The sequence below is a fragment of the Tachysurus fulvidraco genome, chromosome 5 (genome assembly GCF_022655615.1).
Source record: "Tachysurus fulvidraco isolate hzauxx_2018 chromosome 5, HZAU_PFXX_2.0, whole genome shotgun sequence".
NCBI classification, from domain to species: Eukaryota; Metazoa; Chordata; class Actinopteri; order Siluriformes; family Bagridae; genus Tachysurus; species Tachysurus fulvidraco.
The window spans coordinates 15822482-15841814 of NC_062522.1; the positions used below are offsets into that span (position 1 = coordinate 15822482).

Below are 19333 nucleotides of genomic sequence, written 5' to 3' on the forward strand. Positions count from 1 at the left end.
TGATTAATGATTCTTCTTCTTCTTCTTCTTTTTATTACTATTATTATTAGTTTTATTAATATTATTAATATTATTTTTATTATTACGTAGAAAACTATGCTCCAGTTCCCTTAAAAATGTTTTATTTGGATTTATGGAAAGGAGGCGTTACACCAGAGTGGACCAAAGTGTTCCAATACCAGGGCAACACTAGAGGGCAGAGTTGAGTACTGGTTGCACACACCATCACCTGTAGATCTCACTAATGTCAGCAAATCAGACGTTTGAAAAGCAATAATCACTTTTCCCACCATAGATGCTCCTTGGTAGGTTTCTTTCTTTTTATACGCTAGGTAGAGTGATTGATATGACTGGATGGATATAATTTAAATAGTGCTTTATTTTGAATGGTCCAGTAACAAAAAGAAAAGAAAAAAGCAGGTTTTGCCTGTTTAAATAAGAAGGGCTGAGGGAGTGGTGATGATATCAGGTTTCAGCTAATTCAACAAATGAATAGGTTTTGAGTAAGAAAAGGAGGTGAGTCTGTGTTGGTAAATCAGAGAACCATAATAAGGGAAAGAGAGAAAAGTAGAAGAGACACAGATGTGTTCAAAGACATACAGGTACTTCTTTCACTCTCCAAAAGACAACAGATAAGATTTTTACATTACTCAGGGAAAAGGTGAGAGGTGGTACACCAAGAGGGCACAATCCCAGTTCTAGAGGTCTGAAATAAGAGCCAACTATTATAACCAAGTTATTACCAGCATTAAAACACCAATCTCTTCTTGACACTGACCATTTAGGACTGGAGATGAGTGCCCCTGGCTTGAACCCCTTTTTCACACAGGTTTAATTTAAGCTTTTAATTAATTCTATCCTCAAACTGCTGATTCAAAATGAACAGACATCAAAATGTTCTATATCCGTACTCATGATCCCTAATCATGGTTAAAGAAAAAAGCAAGACAAGTTTCAGATTAGTGTCTCAAAACTACTCCTATCGTCAGAGCTCTTGGCTCCTCCTTAATTCCTCTCATTCTTGCTGTAACACGGTTTCATTTGGGACTGTTGCTTCAAATGGACAGAAGTCACATTCATAGACAGACCAGTAAGACAGATACCTGCAGAACCTCAGGTAAAATCTGATTACACTTTTTGCTATTTGTCAGTGGACTGCAGTGAAAGAAAAAGAACAGAAATATTGTTATGTTTAACTACTGATATTGAATATACTTCTTTAAATTTCTAGTTAAATTAAACAGGTAGATGAATAGGATAAATACAAATTTACTACAGTTTGCTTGAATAGTAGGAAGAAGAAAATTCATGCGATTAATTTATAGCAAAACTAACTGGTTTACTGCTTTGGGAAGCTTTGTGAAGGTGTTTTTGTGACATGTTAATGTGAAATCATTCATATACAAAATGCGTGGATCTGGTTAGGAAAGGGATGACATTTCACTCTCAAATGAGGCGAAGGAGGTCATGACCCTTTGTGGCTGTGGGAATGAGGTTAGTTGTGCATAGTAAGGTGTACAGGATGCAGAGCATGTCATTTATTTACTTTATTTTTTCAATAAAATTACTCAAGCAGAATTTTAATAGCAATTTTGACAGAACTAATAACATCCTGAGAAATGTACCTGTGCTGCATGAACTTTACATATTAGTTAACTGAATGACTAATTTAAAATGACAGCTGAGCTTCAGTGGCCTCAGTTTAACTTCCTCTATGAATCAAGAGCAATAGTAACAATTATTTCTCCTAGTAGGGCAATATTAAAGTTTAAAAGTGATTTTATCTGTTATCATGGGTCCCACATCTACTGTACTTCAAGCATACGGAATGTGGGCCCAATTTCACGTCAAATTCCCAAGGTTGCATAACAACAATATATGTTACTACTATACATGCTCCATGTTCCTTTGTTTTAAGTAGCCATACTGGATAAAAAAGAAATATATTCACAGTGTGATAAATGCTATTTGTTTCATACTAATTTCTGAAATCTTAGCAATTTATTTAAATACATTGATAAAAGGAATTTATTAAAAAATCTCCTTCATGGAATTATATTTATTAATTTGTTCATTTATTAATTCTTTCATTCACTGTTGTTATTTTCTCTCAGATGCATAATGAAGGACAGCTTTGAGCCGACAGTGAAATTAAAGCTGGTGAATGTCGGCTCCATGGCACAACCCCAGGCCAAACCACAGCAGAGAGAACAGTGGGCCAGTAAGCTAGAGTTTTTTCTGGCTGTTGCAGGACATATCATTGGTCTGGGAAATGTGTGGCGGTTTCCTTATCTGTGCTACAAAAACGGAGGGGGTAAGCTCCTTTACTTACCAAACAACAGTCTCTAATACTTGTAACTACAGTTCTTTTACATGTTCTCTAACAACACATAGATAATAAGACTATTTTTTGTTTATTAAGCATATCAGATCAAATTATAAATATGAAATGGATAAGGCTACATTTGTTGTTTAATAAAATGGAGGTACACTACAAAGCAGAATTGTTGAGTTGGTGAGCTAACTAACTCAGACTCCAGTGTCACAGAAGATTGTGCTCAGTGAGGACAGGCCTGAAGGGAATGTGGTAGCTTAGTGGTAATGGTGTTGGAATACTGCTCAGAAGGTTGTGAGTTCTAATCCCAGGTCCATCAACCTACCACTGCTGGGCCCCTGAACAAGGCACCAAACTCTCAATTTGTATTAAATTAAAATTTAAGTCCGTATACGGGGTATCTGCCAGATGCCATAAATGTTAGGTGAGGAGGCCTGATTTCACACCAAACTTGGCAAACCATGTCTTCATGGAGATCACGTTCAGCGCTGGGGATTTGTCATGCTGAAACTGTTTTGGCCCTGCTTGTTCCAGTGAAGGTTATGGCATACAAAGACATTCCAGACAATTGTGTGCTTTAAACAGACTGGGAAATGCAGACATATGAGTGTAATGGTCGGATGTGCATATATGTTTAATCCCATAATGTATTTCTATAAAAAGAAGAATAAATATGCCTACTGTATGTGGTGCTGATTCCCTATAGGATAAAGGCTGCATGAGTTGGTGGTTGAGGTTTAGTTGACTTGTATTGACCTTAGTGAACAGAATTGTATAAATGTTTATGTGCATCTCAATTACTCACATAATGTGTACATATGAATAACAGAAATATAACTGTGTATTGTTTACTTTAACGTGATAATTTAACACACTTAGTAGGTTAGCTGAACTCACTTTGTGCTATTTGTGTATTTAATATTTTATGTCTGTCTTGAAGGAGCCTTCTTTGTGCCATACATACTGTTCCTATTTTCCTGTGGTATACCTCTCTTCTTCTTGGAGACATCATTGGGCCAGTACACTAGCCAAGGTGGCATCACATGCTGGAGGAAAATTTGCCCTCTTTTTGAAGGTAAACACAATGAATGAAAACTGGAAGTTGAAAAATGCTTACACATGATCATATAGACATTTGTTTGTTTGTTTTAAGTTTTATGAAAATGACATTATTGAATTTAAATGAATTTACTACAGTATTCATTTAATAAACTTAATTTCCAACCCCTTCAGGACTGGGATATGGTAGCCAGATTGTGATCCTGTACACTGGAGTTTATTACATCATTATTCTGGCCTGGGCATTTCTCTACCTGTTTTTTTCATTCAGTTCAGAGCTCCCATGGGCAAACTGCAAGAATAGCTGGAATACAGGTAATACTACTGCCATTGTCATGAACTGCCCATACAGCTATCTAGAGTTACACTGTGTCCTTTTCTAACAATTCTGTTAAACTAATGATAAGCTGTGCACAAATAGTGAAAGTCTAATGGAATGCAAATCCTTTTATTGTTGAAAATTGTTATAATACTCTAACAGTTCACTTGCATAAAATAATGCAAGTTTTCTGTCTTTCAGAGTACTGTACGGAGTTAATCAAGAACAACAATACTGATAATATTCCAGACAAAATGACATCACCAGTTGTGGAATTTTGGGAGTGAGTTTTGGGAATTAGAACAGGAAACAGTGCTACATGTACATGTACATGCAACAATGTACTGAACATGTCTCAGCTTAATTATAAAAGTCAGTGTCACATAATTTATGAGAAAGCACATGTTATTAGAGATTATCTATTTTCTGTGCTCACAGGAAGAGGATTCTGGGTTTGTCTAGTGGTATCGAAGAAATTGGTAATGTGAGGTGGGAACTGGCTCTGTGTCTCTTGCTTGCCTGGACCATCTGCTACTTCTGTGTGTTTAATGGTGTGAAGTCTACAGGCAAGGTGAGTGCTCATACTTCACAGCATTCTAGTCTGTGCTGGCCACTGCCAGATAACAATCAATAGAACGATAGAAGATGACAGGAATATGGGTTCCTAGGTCATGGCAAGAGTATTGTGTCTCACAGGTGGTTTATTTCACTGCTACCTTTCCTTACTTGATGTTGATGGTGCTGCTTGTGCGTGGACTGACACTACCCGGAGCAATTAGTGGTATCAAATTTTATCTCTACCCAGATCCTACTCGCCTCACAGACCCTCAGGTAAAAAGCTTTTTTTTTTGGAAATAGCTGAAAAAAAGCTATTTTCAAAATGATTATTTTTTTCGTTTTAATATTTTTTTAACTTATTGCATGCACTCAAATATATTAATAGTATTTTTCTTTCAGGTGTGGATGGATGCAGGAAGCCAGATATTTTACTCCTATGGAGTTTGCACAGGAACTCTGACAGCTTTAGGAAGCTATAATAAATATGATAATAACTGTTACAGGTAAATATATTTTTCTATTTAAGATCTATTTTTTTCTAGTGATTAATAAGACCTGGTGTTATGTATGCATGCATGTGCGTTGAAAGAGAGCCTGTGATTTTTCATGCTATTTAATTTATTGAATCTTGGCTTTTTTATTTTTATATTTCAGAGACTGCCTATACTTGTGCTTGCTAAACAGCATGACCAGCTTTGTGGCTGGATTTGCCATTTTCTCTGTACTGGGCTTTATGGCAGATGAACAGGGAATGGACATTTCAATGGTGGCAGAGTCAGGTATGTCAAAAAAAATATGTAGAGTCAATTTACCTTTTAAAGACAATATTTGTAACAAATAATGAGATTACTTTTACTCATCTGAAAACAAGACTACTGTACCAGAAAAGACCTATTTTAGAGACTTAACAATTATTATGGCAATGACAAGTGACAAACTGAATAAGATATTTAGTAACACATTTTAAAAAATCACAAGTGCCTTATAACTCTAAACACTCTCACAGAAACATATGAATCAGTCTGCATTGACAGTGTATGGGAATGTATATGAAATGGGTCTTAGATCATTGTATACTCATCAGTCTATATTTCTTTAGGTCCTGGGCTGGCATTTATTGCTTACCCACGTGCGGTGGCATTAATGCCTCTCCCTCAGTTATGGGCAGTTTTCTTCTTCATTATGATCCTTTTCCTTGGACTAGATAGTGAAGTTAGTGTACTTTGCAAAAGATACATCTATTGTTTATTGTTTCCTTTTATAGTTTCCTATTTCTTTTAATTATTTTTATCAGTGAGTAATACTACTACTGCTAATACTACTACTAATACTACTACTACTAATAATAATAATCCACATATTATAATATAGACATCTTAATACTTTCTGAATCAACTTTATTTTTGTACAGTTTGTTTATCATGAAGCCTTGGTAACAGCGATCTCAGATATGTACCCTTCATTCTTCCAAAATGGACACCGGCGTAAAATCCTCCTTCTCCTAATCTGCATAGTCAGCTTCCTTGTTGGTCTGCTCATGGTAACAGAGGTGAGAGCTCAGACTAATTGAATGTGAATTTGGATTTCCTTGTTCCTGACTATCAACATGAACATCAACACACACACACACACACACACACACACACACACACACACACACACACACACACACACACACACACACACACACACACACACACACACACACACACACACACACACTCACTGTCTTCTTTCTGTTTCTTAAGGGTGGGCTGTATGTCTTCCAGTTATTTGATTATTATGCTTGCAGTGGAATGACTTTGCTGGCCTTCGCCATTCTTCAGTCCATCTGTATTGGATGGGTTTATGGTAGAGACTTTTTTCATATCACTTTGGGATTGATAATAACCAGTACTGTCTGCAAATCTAGGGGATATTTTGCATATACTTTATGCTATATGCATAATGTATACATAGTAGTACTTGGGGGTAGTGAATACATTTAGAGTTAATACGTTAATTACATTAGAACTGTATTTGCCTGGACAGCCACTTAGTACTAACCAACTTAAGCAACAAGGCAAAGTATTAGTTTTACTTTCATGAAACTGCTTTCTGTTTTCTCATTGCTCTGTGCGTTGAAATTACTGCTGTCTTGATAACTATACATAGAGATAAGGATGGACAGGAGGAGAATTAGCTGATAATATTGGTTTTATTTGGACTTATTGTAAAGGTGCATAAATAGATTTAATTTAGATATTTGGACAACTCCGATGTCATAATAATATGATTGCATGCAGTTAAAATAATACTATAGTGTAATAGTAATAATGAAAAACTTATTTAAATTCTCTTAGGTGCAGACCGTCTGTATGACAACATTGAAGATATGATTGGCTATCGTCCCTGGCCCCATATGAAACTCTGCTGGAAATATTTGACCCCTATTATTTGCATAGTAAGTTAAACTGAGAGAATAATTGGTGTAGCATCAAGTTAAGGTATTGTACATTGCTGACAGTTTTTACCATTACATAAGGGTAATCTAAGTATTATTATAATAAATATTCAACTAAATAGTGTTGTACTCTGTTATCTGATAAGTGCCAGATAGGCACACTTCAGTATAATATAATGCATTAAATTAATGTATAGTCATCTTGCAGTGCATTGGATCTCCTAGTCAGTATGTTTTAGTAAATCTGTTTGTGACACCTGTCACCAGCTTCTGTCTTTCTGGACAAGACAGATGAGAGTTTCGCCAACTGTAAGACACTGGACCTACGTAGGATAAGTGAGACAAAGTCTCATAGTGTTTAATTCCCATATCAGTCTATGTTATCCTCGTCAATAAACCCTCTTGTGTCATCTCTTTATCTTTCCCTGCAGGGGACATTTGTTTTCTCCTTGGTTAAGTACACTCCACTGAAGTTGAATAACTTATATGAGTACCCCTGGTGGGGTTATGCTCTCGGGGGCTTCTTTACACTCTCCTCTACCATGTTGGTCCCTTTGTGGATGGTGTATGCATTTTACAAGACCTCTGGCTCCATAATTCAGGTAAATCTCTGTAAAGGCAAATAGCGAAAAATGAAAAAGAAACAAAAAGTGAAGCACATCCACTCTTTCTCAAAAGAGTCTGCTGCTTTTATTTGTTCTTGAAATTTGGCAATATTGCTACTTATAAAAATAATCATTACATATGAATGAATAATTAATCATTTAGATTGATATTTAAAAGATTTATCTTGAAACATTATTTTGGTGCTTATTAATCTGAGAATGAATGAAAAACATATATTTCCAGAGAATGAAAACCCTGTGTACGCCTGCTGAAGATCTGCCTAATCCTAAAGCACCCAAAGGTGTCCTTGCTTCTTCCACTTTTGAGACCTTCACAGATTTTCAGACTTTACGCCAAAACTCTGAAGTGAATGTATGACCTTTCTGCATTATAAACACACACACACACACACACACACACACACACACACACACACACACACACACACACACACACACACACACACACACACACACACACACACACACTGCACCAGGCTGCCTATCACACATCATGGTTCTTATCATTATTGTTAATTTTAGGATATATTAATTTACATTTAAACTGTTTCTTTTGTACACTGTTACTAATATATTGGTATACAGTAAATGATACTTTATGTTAAACCAATACTGACATAACACAAAGCTTTGTGTGAACCATAATTAATCTTTTTGCTTAGTATTTATGATTGTTAAGATTTAGGTAATGATTGTATGTGATCGGCTGGATTTATGTGAATGATTGTGTTGCACAAGGATAGTATTAGATTTATGTTTTACTCATGATTGTATTTTTATGAGAATGTCTACATTTATTGTATATAGACATGCTACATAGCACCGGAAATCAAGCTTGCACTGCAAAAAAAAGCTGAGGAGGTTGGGGTCAGAGCACACCTGCAGCCCCTAGGGCAGAGAGGGTTAAAGGCCTTTTTCAATTGCCCAAAACTAGCGGTTTAGCAGTGCTTGGGCTTGAACCCTGATTTTCCGATCAACACCCAAGACCCTTAACCACTTGAGCTACCTCTGTATAGATGCATTGTGCACAGTTTGACTGTATTCAAGATATATTAACTTGCTAAGATGTCATATTTTTTTTTGCAATGTATTTATCTATAAAATTGTTTAAAAACTTGCTTCAAGATCTTTCAGGTTTACAAATGCTACGTCTACACCCGATACTCATACATTATTAGAAAGTTTAGAAACACTCACTCACTCACTCATTTTCTACTGCTTATCTGAACTACCTCGGGTCACGAGGAGCCTGTGCCTATCTCAGGCGTCTTTGGGCATCGAGGCAGGATACATCCTGGATGGAGTGCCAACCCATCACAGGGCACAAATACGCTCTCATTCACTCACACACTACGGACAATTTTCCAGAGATGCCAATCAACCTACCATGCATGTCTTTGGACTGGGGGAGGAAACCAGAGTACCCGGAGGAAACCCCAGAGGCACGGGGAGAACATGCAAACTCCGCACACACAAGGCGAAGGCAGGAATCGAACCCCAACCCTGGAGGTGTGAGGCGAATGTGCTACCCACTAAGCCACCGTGCCCCCCAGTTTAGAAACAATAATGCATCAAAAAAATGGACACATACAGAAAAAACACTGTGTGCCATAAACCCACTTATTTGCTGCTGATTATCTCAAATGCATTGCAATATTTCTTACAAACTGTAAACAAGCATTTTGTTATGGGTTAATCTTTAAACTTAAATAATTAATTACAACCTTGGGTAAAGCTCCAGTCATTATTGTGCCTTGTTGACTTCCTGTAAATAGGCTATTACATCACAAAACGAGGAGTGAATGGATGTTTCAAACAAAGTACAGTAAGTACAGTTAGTGTTTGTTGAGTTGTATGATCTATATTGTTTAAACTAGGTTATTATATATATATATATATATATATATATATATATATATATATATATATATATATATATATATATATATATATATATATATATATATACATAGTGTCAATAACTTCTCTTGTCTGGGGAAGTAGTTCCATCTAATGGACTAATTATATTATTGTCAGTTTCACCAAGCTTACTCACCTTTAAGATCTGCAGGTTGAACATTTTATGTTTAATATGTTCAAATGAAAAATCTAAATTAATTGTTGGATACAAATCCACAACTGCCATACTGCAGTTTCTTAAACGGTTCTTTGTTGTTGCATTAATTGGGTGAATTATGCACCTTTTATTATATTGATCCTAAAAAATCCAAATCAATTAATTAACCCTTAAAACCCCATATATTCAATGGGCCTTCTTAAATAGTCTTTGTATAGGCCCTTACTATTAACATTTTATACTATTTTGGCAAATATTTTTTGTCAGTACAAAGAACTAAATTATAAAACAGCAATAAATTGGCACGATACCATCTGAAACCATGGACACCTTGACAGGTTGATGCCGTGAAGGAATTTTCATTCTTTAAGATGCCCTTGGGCCCTCTTTCTGCTCAGTACCTTGAAAGCTTGACAGACCTAACCAATCATAACTGGCTCACGTATAAACGACCATAATGTAACAGTGTGATGTTACAAATAATAGCTATTTGAACTCTTTAAAGTAAATGATTTGCATTTAAAACCATTACCATCTGGCCAAATACATCCCAGTTAAATAACATGTTTTTTAAAGTTTTAAACACAAAAGGAGTCATATGCTATGAGTATTGTGTTCCTACACTACTGATCAGTGCTAACTCAGGGATTATAATTTACTTTTCAGTAGAATATAAATACCTGAACAGTGACACAGGTTAAATAATTCCATTAACTATTTAGCTGATATTAAAGACATTTGGCTCCTGCTTATAAACATCCATCTTCTGAACCAATAAGCATTAAGTATCCATTATTATCAATCAATGGTTCAAAATCACAATATCATACATGATCAAATATTGCATGACATATCCCAGAATACAGTGTGGCTTACAAATATGGTTGCGATGATCTGCATCTTCTAAATGCTATCAAGTTCACATTCACCTGATTATTAACATACTATATTAACTGTCTATAGCTACTACTACACAGTATAAAAAGGTTTCTCCTGCCATTGTTTATGTTGTTTACACATTGCTTTAACCTTCCATGTTTCTTGACAACAGTTTTGAATTACTGTATGTATTTGTCCTGTTTACCACTATTAATAAAACCCACTGAGTACCTGAAAGCCTGTCTATGTAAGTTTCATCCTGTGTGAAATATGTACAAATTACATTTAGTGTTCATAAGTAAAAGTAGAACCTGAACACTCCTCTACCTCCTATAAACTGGGTTCTCTCTGCAAGGTAGATGTTATGTAAACTCACCAAATGATCACACTTGTTGGTTTTTAATCAGATAGCTAATAGATAAACATGAGATTATTTACAATCAAAGATGTTGCTGTAACAGTGGATCAGACAACAGAGGGCAGTCGATTCCGTAAGCTGCTTGCTTCTCTACAGGCTCCAAAAGATCAAACAAAATAATCATTATGAAATACAGAACAGTGCTGTGGTTTTGTTAGTTTATGATATCTATCTGAATATTACTTCACACAAATGTACAGTATATCTGGATATAGTTAGCACTGGTGGAGGAACAGAAAATGTCACTAGGATGTTTGCTTGGGGATGAGGAGCAGCACACTGAGTTGGACAGAGACTGGGTGCTTTTATCTCTCTGATAAACACGGAGGAGGCCAGTCAAGCCAGAGTGTATGCTTCTGATGGACTACAGTTTATACTTAATAAATAACTAAAGTGAGAAGAATTATGCATTTTATTGATTTCCTTTTTTTATTACTAATTCTTATTCTTATTCTTATTCTTATTCTTATTCTTATTCTTATTCTTATTCTTATTATTATTATTATTATTATTTATATTAAATAGTAGTAGAAGTTTTTTCATTCGTATTCTACATTTGTTAATTGTGTCTAATTTTACATTTGTGTCTAATTTGATTTTTATTTTGTTGTTTCTTTTTTCTTTTTTTCATAATAGCCGTATTATACGTGTCTCGTATGATGTATAGACATGTATAATACTGGGCAGGGCTCTAATTTCTAATCTTATCTTAATATTTATTATTAATTTCTAATCTTCTTAATATTCATAGGCTGGGTACATGATAGACAACAACCATTTAATATTTGTAATAATATTAAAAGCAATTTAAAACATTATAAATTCCACTTAATGTGGGTATACAAACCTCTGTTTCAGCAAACACTAAAGTAACTTTTTATTTTCTTTGCAACGGCTAACAAATAACTGCCGATTAAATTCTTATTGCCCAGTGGTGCATGCAAATTAAAAGACATCTCCCAAGACATTCTACAGTATTTACTCAGGAAACACTTCTCTATACAGTAGAAGATTGCCTAAAATGTTTTTCTTCTTAATTGTTGATTCATTTATTTTCAGGCAATTTTACAGCATATTAAATACTGTTTTAATAGTAATTGTGTTATATGTATCCTTACAAATATTTATAAGATATTTGTCATTACATTACATTAAAATCCTTACAAATATTAAAAGGAATGCTACAGTGAACAAATCTGAGAGCTATATTATATATCATTTTTTCATTTATGAGTCTTGGTGAGCACTGTCAAAGAGCCAGGAGGGACAGATGGATGAACAGAATGAGGAGGGGGAAGAGGAAAGCAAGAGTCATCCTCGCTTCCCCATTACATACACTTGTACCAGCAAATCACTAACAACATGGTGTCTTATCATCCACTCAGCTGAATCTGGGATTAACTTTTATACTGAACTCTCTGTAGGTGAATTGAAAGAACTCCTTACTGCACCACGGTAATTCTGTATTGCTGAAATTAACTGCCAGCCCAAATAATAAAACCTGTCTTTTTCTAAGAATGTCTAACACACATTTAATGATTTTTTTCAATTCGTCCAGCTGAACATAGAAAACCTTCTATTTAAATGAGTCAATATCTTGGCAAAATGGAAATTACTCATATGTTACTTGATCCAGAGAAAGAAGCATTCACATTTGTTTACTCATATGTGAATAATATGGCATATGGCTAAAACCTATCAATAGACTGCTGATTATATCATCATCAGCTTGGAACAACAGCGTTCATTATTTAAGAAAATTGCAATTATTGCTCACAAGCTTCCTTTCTCCTTTTCCATTTCCCCCTGATTTCTCTCTCTCTCTCTCTCTCTCTCTCTCTCTCTCTCTCTCTCTCTCTCTCTCTCTCTCTCTCTCTCTCTCTCTCTCTCTCACACACACACACACACACACACACACACGCGCACACACACAGACACGCACACACACAGAATTCATGTTCTGTAATTGAACCCTACTAACAGCTGAAGACAGCTCTTAAGTTGTAACCTTTCATTTCCTGTTATAAGCTAAATGGCATCAGCTATAGCTATAGCCACCTAAAGCTACAATTTCAGTGGCTAGGCACCTGCAGGCAGTTAGCTTCACTGCAGTGGGTCGGAGAATGCTAAACAGACTGTAACCACGAGGACAGGCCATGACTCTGACAGACCTAGAGATCTTAATTGCACCCTCCTACCCTCTCATTAACAAAGCTTCGTGAGAAGAATTGTCCGGAGCTGAGAAGAAGCAGATTTATTTACAAGAGAAGATGCAATGAATATACAAAAAGCACCAAAACAATATTAACGAACACATTAAAACAAAGAAAATGTTTGAGAGAACAGTAATAAAATCTCTTGATCAATGGCTGCAAAAAGTAAAAACCACAATATATCACATCCTTAAAGGTACTGCATCCTTATATATGATAATCTTGTTAGGGTGTATACATTCTCAGCATGATGTATTGCAGCTTGCAGAAATGCAATTGATTCAGAGTTTCAATCTTATGTTTATATTTATATTCAGCACTTCTGATCTCTGATCAGAAAAAAATACACCTCAGTGATCCAAGTCGTTCTTATGTTTATATTCATGTAACAGTCATCACAGCAAGTTGGTGGAATTGTAGTGTTTTTATTTCCATATTTTGACAAGGTTAGATCAGAGAGATCAACATTATAGGCAAGTTACAACATGATTGCATCACTTGCATAGACTCTGACACACTTTCTGCACTGAACTGAACACTTTGAACAGATAGCCATTAATAATACAGCCCTCATATCAGTCTTTTTACATCTTCAGACACCTAGTAGTGTCAGACTGTGGTTGTCATTTCTCAATTTTAAACCCTATAAGGTTACAATATCAACACATTTACATTAAGCAATTATTACATTTACATTACACATTTGAAACTGTACATGGGTAATATACCATAGACACTACTTTACAGTGGTAGAACCCAAATAAATAATGAAATGTATTGTTATATCCACTTACAATCACTGACCACTTTAATAGGAACATCAAGATTCAATGTATTGTGCATTCTAAGATGATTTCCACTCACCATGGTTGTAAAGACTGACTTACTGAAACCTGCAAGACAGATCTTTCTTTGTAAACTCTATGGACTGTTGTGTGTGAAAATCCCAGTTTTTGAAATATTATTTATAAATATTTAACCATGCCATGGTTAAAGTCACTTAGAGCACATTTTCCCTCATTATGGTGTTTGATGTGAACATTCACTCATGCTCTTGACCTGTATCTGCAGGATGCACTATTGTCTAATTGGATAATTGCATGTATAAGTAGTGGCAATGGTGTTCCTATTAAAGTAATATTATACACTCTCACACAAGTCTCACATAAAATATATATCTTATACAATTGTCATTATATTTAAACCACACTCAATGATAATTAAATGAACAAAAAATATATAAAATCAACAAACTAATCTAAATAAAACACTTAAACTCGCTGCCCCTTCTACCAATAATCATACAATTTCCACATATGGTGTCTTAGATTCATTCCTTTACTGTCTTTTTCCACTTTATATGACTTTTCAGAGATTAGTGTATCTCTAGTCAGTTACTTTTCGCAGTCTTGTCTCCTGACTATCTCCCTCATATAGCATAACCACTCTGCATTTTCTTATCTCACTGACTTTCATTGACAAATATGAGCGGTCCTCTAGATGTGGGACTGCCCATCTGCCTGTAAACATTAGGTTGTGCCAGACTGGTCTGCAATAGGCTGAGGCCTCCACCTGATAGGTCAAAACTTGGCTGGCTGTAGAGTCTCTGTCCATAACCTGTTCCAGATTGGTCAAAACTGCTTTGACTGTACTGCCTGAAGCTACCACTGCGTTTCTCAGAGGGAGTTCTGGAGGGATAGCGTTGACCGGACTTGTGTAAGCCTGTTTCTTTGTAGGCAAACCAAATGTTACCAGCCCACAGGGAGAAATTCAGAAAGCCAAAAGCCTGGGGGCAAGAAGGGAGGGTTCAGAATTATAAAACAAATATGACATTAGGAGTTATGACTTTAATTTGCTTGAAACAGTGTTCAATTATAACAGGATTTGCCACACTGTTTTTTTTGTTGTTGTTTTTTTTTTTACTTTTCCTGATTTATGATGGTCACATCTCTATAATGACATTAAACTGGTATAAAGAAATAGGGCGATTTCAAAATTTCTCCAATTGCCCTAATATTGCTTTGAATTTGAAGAGTTCTCGACTGAATAATACAAAATACAAAATTCAGCAGATCCTACTGCCATTTCTGTTCTACTGAGTTTAATTAAACTCATCTAAAATATACACAATTTTTTTCTAGCTTGTCTTTAGACATGTTAAAAACGGTTATAGAGTTTGTCCCCTGCACAATTTAAAACTATTACAGATTCTGATATTAGCAAGGGTTTAGTAAAGTTTGCACAATAGTTAATTATAGACTCAAGATCTGTTGTAATAGCTTGCAGACATTTCTTATATTCATTCTGATGATACAAACCACATACCACTGAAACATTAAGATTGGTCCAGCTCGGCTCCTCTAGTGTCTCACACAAGTTCTCTTCATCTCTGCAGGCAGACATTAGCATCTGTATCAGACTCACATCTGTGGCTGTCTTTACTCCAGAGAGAGATTTAGCCCATGCTATCGAGCTCACAAGCCACAGACATGAGAAAATCACAGTCACCAGGCAATCCTGCGGAGTATGTAAAATGTAAAAATGTAAAAAAACGATTACATTTCTTGTTTCTAATGCTAGCATAAACATAAAAAGAGGCAGCTATCATAGCTGTGCTAATTGGCCCCCACTAGCTTCATGTGTTGTATATTTTTGCTAGTCACATCTCCTAAAGTGTAGAGTATATTATGTTTTATATTTTCCACATAATGAATTTAGTGTTTTTCACATCTGAAAATGCATTTTCAGTTGTTAATGTCAATGTCAATTTATTTATAGAGAACTATTTATAGATAGAAAATGATGACAAAAATGATGTTCATTATATTTACTTTGAAGTCTTACACTTGCATGAATAATTCTTTTGACATGTCACATGCAATTTCTAGTCATAAAATATTAATATATAAATTTATAACATAAATTTTATTATTATTGTTACTTACAGGTGACCACAAGTTACTTACATAAATCCATTTGTAAAATAACACTAATGAGAAATGTATGGGATTTTTATGTAAGGGATTTATGTCTAGCTTCGTTCTAAAATAAGAACATCATAAGAACATCACTCACCACTAGAGGACCTCTGTTCTTTTCTCTGTACTTGTTCTGGTAGAAAATGTAGACTACTGTAGCTAGGAGCGAGTAGAGAAATGCTAACACAGACACCGTAACAAAGAATTGTGCTGAAGGAGAGTAGTCTCCCTCGAGGAAGAGCGTCTCATACCTCTTACCCTCACAGAGAGGGACACTGAAGTGCACCTGCTGCAGTCTGCAGGAACAGTATATGAGAAATTGCAGCATGTTGTATAACATGCTATTCCAGTATCATACTATACATTTTTTATAAAATATGAATTTTTACATTTACAAGTCAGTATATTGTCTGTCATTTATCTTTACAGACAAGTAGAACAATGTGAAGCTGGCAGAAACCAGTGTGTCCTTGTGAATTTTTACATTAAAAATTAATGTTTATACATACTTATATAAAAGACCAATACATTTGCATTTATGTTCAAACTATATTGTCATCACTTTTTATTACTGGAAATGACATTTGAGGGAAAGAACATAAATATAATGCATTAGACAAACATGAAAAATTAAAGTATGATTAAATTGAGGTATAAAGTAATTTAAAATCAAGTTTTTGTACTTTTAAACATATAAGGATTCAAAATGCAGACAACTTTAAACTTTAAAAAAAATCTAGCCACGGTTAATAAATTATGGTCTACAATAAAGAAACGAGTTTAGCTACAAAAATCATTTGATTAACTTAAATGATTCTGTATTTTATGGTGAAAGATATTTCTTGTGTGGTTGCTTTTCTAAATGTATCCTTTCTAACTAAATTTAGTCATCAGCCCATGCAACTGTCACTTCATATCACAAGACAATGTGAGTGTGGGAGGGCAAAAACCTCACACACTTCCTCCGAGGCATTTGATGCTATGGACATATTTTTGAGACCCCAGTGGCTGCAAGCCTCTGTTTTATTGAGAGTTGTCTGTTCATGCATTAAAGGCACGATTCACTGCAATTTGTGGGTTAAAGTTGCCACAGAAGTGTCTAACATCTGTTGATCTATGACTTTGAGGGCACTGAAAGAAATAATTGTACTCACCTGAACGGATAGCCAAAAATGATGCTGATATTTCTTTGGTTTTTTTCCATGCATTCTACTTTAACCATTATCTGACCAGAATATCCACCACATGTTGCAAATGCACAAACAGCAAAAAGCTGTAGAAACAAAGTGAATCAACAAATCAAACACCTACTGCTTAATGCTCATTGCCCCCTCTCTATGTCTCTTTATTATTAAAAAGAATAGAACTAGCCCTGGTTTTATGAGTGACACAAAATACTTACAATACATACATTAACATTTAAAAAATATTAGCTTAGTATATAATAAAATGTAAAGTAAAGGCATAGATAAAGCCATAGTAATAATGAAACAATTAAAAAAAGATCCAAATACTAAACATGAAATGTTCTATAGAAACAGAATCATAGTAATAAAACACACATAGTGTGATATATTGAAATGCTACACACAGTGTAATACTGTTCAGCGATTAGCATCGATCTTTCAGTAAGAGCAGATAAATTATTCAGAAAGGAAAAACTACAAACAGCGGAGACAGATGCTGGGACCCCTCACTGTGATTAAATCTGATGAAATAATCAAACAGTTTCTCACAGGTTCACACAAACCTGATAAAAAATAATTACTGAATACACGTTTAAAAATATATTTATGTAAATAACTATTTACACCATTTATACCACAAAAAAAATTATTTGAAAGAGAAAAGAATTCAAGAGGTCTTTGTAAGTAAACTTATTTAGTCTTACCGGAGCAAATATGACCATACACATTGAGGTGGATGACTGTTCATCAGTTAGTATATCTCTCAGTAAAGGAGTGAAGGCTCGCTCCCTAAGCGACTAAGAATTCACTACACAGATGCTTCGACACAGGAACCAGGCAGAGTTGTGTTGTGTGTGTGAGAGGGGAACAGAGAGGTAGAGGCAGGAAGAAAGAGAGAGAGAGAGAGAGAGAGAGAGAGAGAGAGAGAGAGAGAGAGAGAGAGAGAGAGAGAGAGAGAGAGAGAGAGAGAGAGAGAGAGAGAGAGACTAATTGTACACTTCATTATGATTGAATATTTGGCATGTCTAAATATTTACATATATAGGCAATACTTCTTAAATGAAGCTCTGAATGAAATTTAGAATAACATTTTAATCCCTTATTATTCCATAATTATCTGTTTTAATAATTTCACACAATTGCATGTGTATAAAACACATAAGTATAACATATACCAATAAACACATTATTTCTGATACATTTTCCATTATCCACAACCGTACTATGAATATTTAATCTGCGAATACAATTCTCTGATATTTACTGATCATTTGAAGGCTAAACAGTTTTGTAAACATAATATTTCAAGTTAGATGATATCTTTGCCATGTCATTTTTCATAGAGATTCAAAACAATTGTTTATCACAATATACAGTATTTATTTTACTGTCCCAAATCAAGCTGAGGTCATTAAATGGTTTTAGGTATTCTACATTGAAGCTTGGTGGATGACTTCAGCCACTGATATCAACCTAGAAACAATGAAATGGATTGGATTTATGTAGTGGCTTGAGAAAATTTTTGAGGAATTTTCTTTTGTATTTCTGAAGAAACAGCCACAAGTTGAACCTTTAGGTTAAGACAATATCCTCCATAATTATGCACTTACTCATTTCATATTTGTTAAAATTAATAAATTGTTTATGTGGCAAGGGTGTGAATGGTGCCCTGTGATGCCTTTCTACCGATAATAGTCTTACTCAACAAAAATATGGAAAAGCTTTGAAACTCCATTCATACTCTGTCCAAGTGGAAAACTGGTGAAAGGTTTAAGACTGCTGGAAGAAATGTCAAGATCTGATCTAAAATGTATAGACGTATTCTTTTGCTATGTACTGTAACAATGTTTCCAGGCATTCTCAAAGGAAACCAGCTGCACCATTCTAATCTCATGCTTAACAAACTCCTGTAATTCTCTATCTGGGAGGTATTCTCTCCAACTAACCTTATAATTGCTTGTGTGGTCTTTTCAGCTTCTTGATGGTTGCTGTTAACAAAGATGTGTACTAACCCTTTTCTAGTCAACAAACTGCAAAACAATACTCTTATTTATGTGTTTTGATATGCTCTTTGATCACATGGATGGATACGTTTTATGGATAAAGTTTTTGTTCTATTATATTTATAATTTCTTTTCATTGTTTCACAAAAAACTGGATAGTTTAATAAAAAGCAACAAATTGCCAGATTGTGCTTTTAAACTGCATGTTGTATCTCTTTGGTTAGTACTGAAACAGTGA

At 34.9% G+C, this 19333-nt stretch overlaps 2 protein-coding genes across 2 annotated transcripts; one reads left to right on the forward strand and one right to left on the reverse strand.

Moving 5' to 3' along the window:
• The first annotated feature begins 991 nt into the window (after positions 1–991).
• On the forward strand, positions 992–8592 carry LOC113642685 (sodium- and chloride-dependent GABA transporter 2-like). The gene is made up of 15 exons (XM_027146292.2): positions 992–1117; positions 2115–2314; positions 3276–3410; positions 3569–3709; positions 3915–3996; positions 4152–4284; positions 4410–4544; positions 4671–4774; positions 4926–5050; positions 5371–5483; positions 5683–5820; positions 6020–6122; positions 6614–6714; positions 7146–7316; positions 7564–8592. The coding sequence occupies exons 2-15, from the start codon at positions 2122–2124 to the stop codon at positions 7696–7698; spliced, it is 1809 nt and encodes a 602-aa protein (XP_027002093.1). The 5' UTR covers positions 992–1117; positions 2115–2121; the 3' UTR covers positions 7699–8592.
• Positions 8593–13136: 4544 nt separating this feature from the next.
• On the reverse strand, positions 13137–17932 carry synprb (synaptoporin b). The gene is made up of 5 exons (XM_027147276.2): positions 17797–17932; positions 17060–17178; positions 16003–16201; positions 15253–15444; positions 13137–14713 (listed from the first exon to the last, which is right to left on the reverse strand). Exons 1-5 carry the CDS (start codon positions 17818–17820, stop codon positions 14390–14392), a joined length of 858 nt encoding a protein of 285 aa, XP_027003077.1. The 5' UTR covers positions 17821–17932; the 3' UTR covers positions 13137–14389.
• Between the last annotated feature and the right edge of the window lie 1401 nt (positions 17933–19333).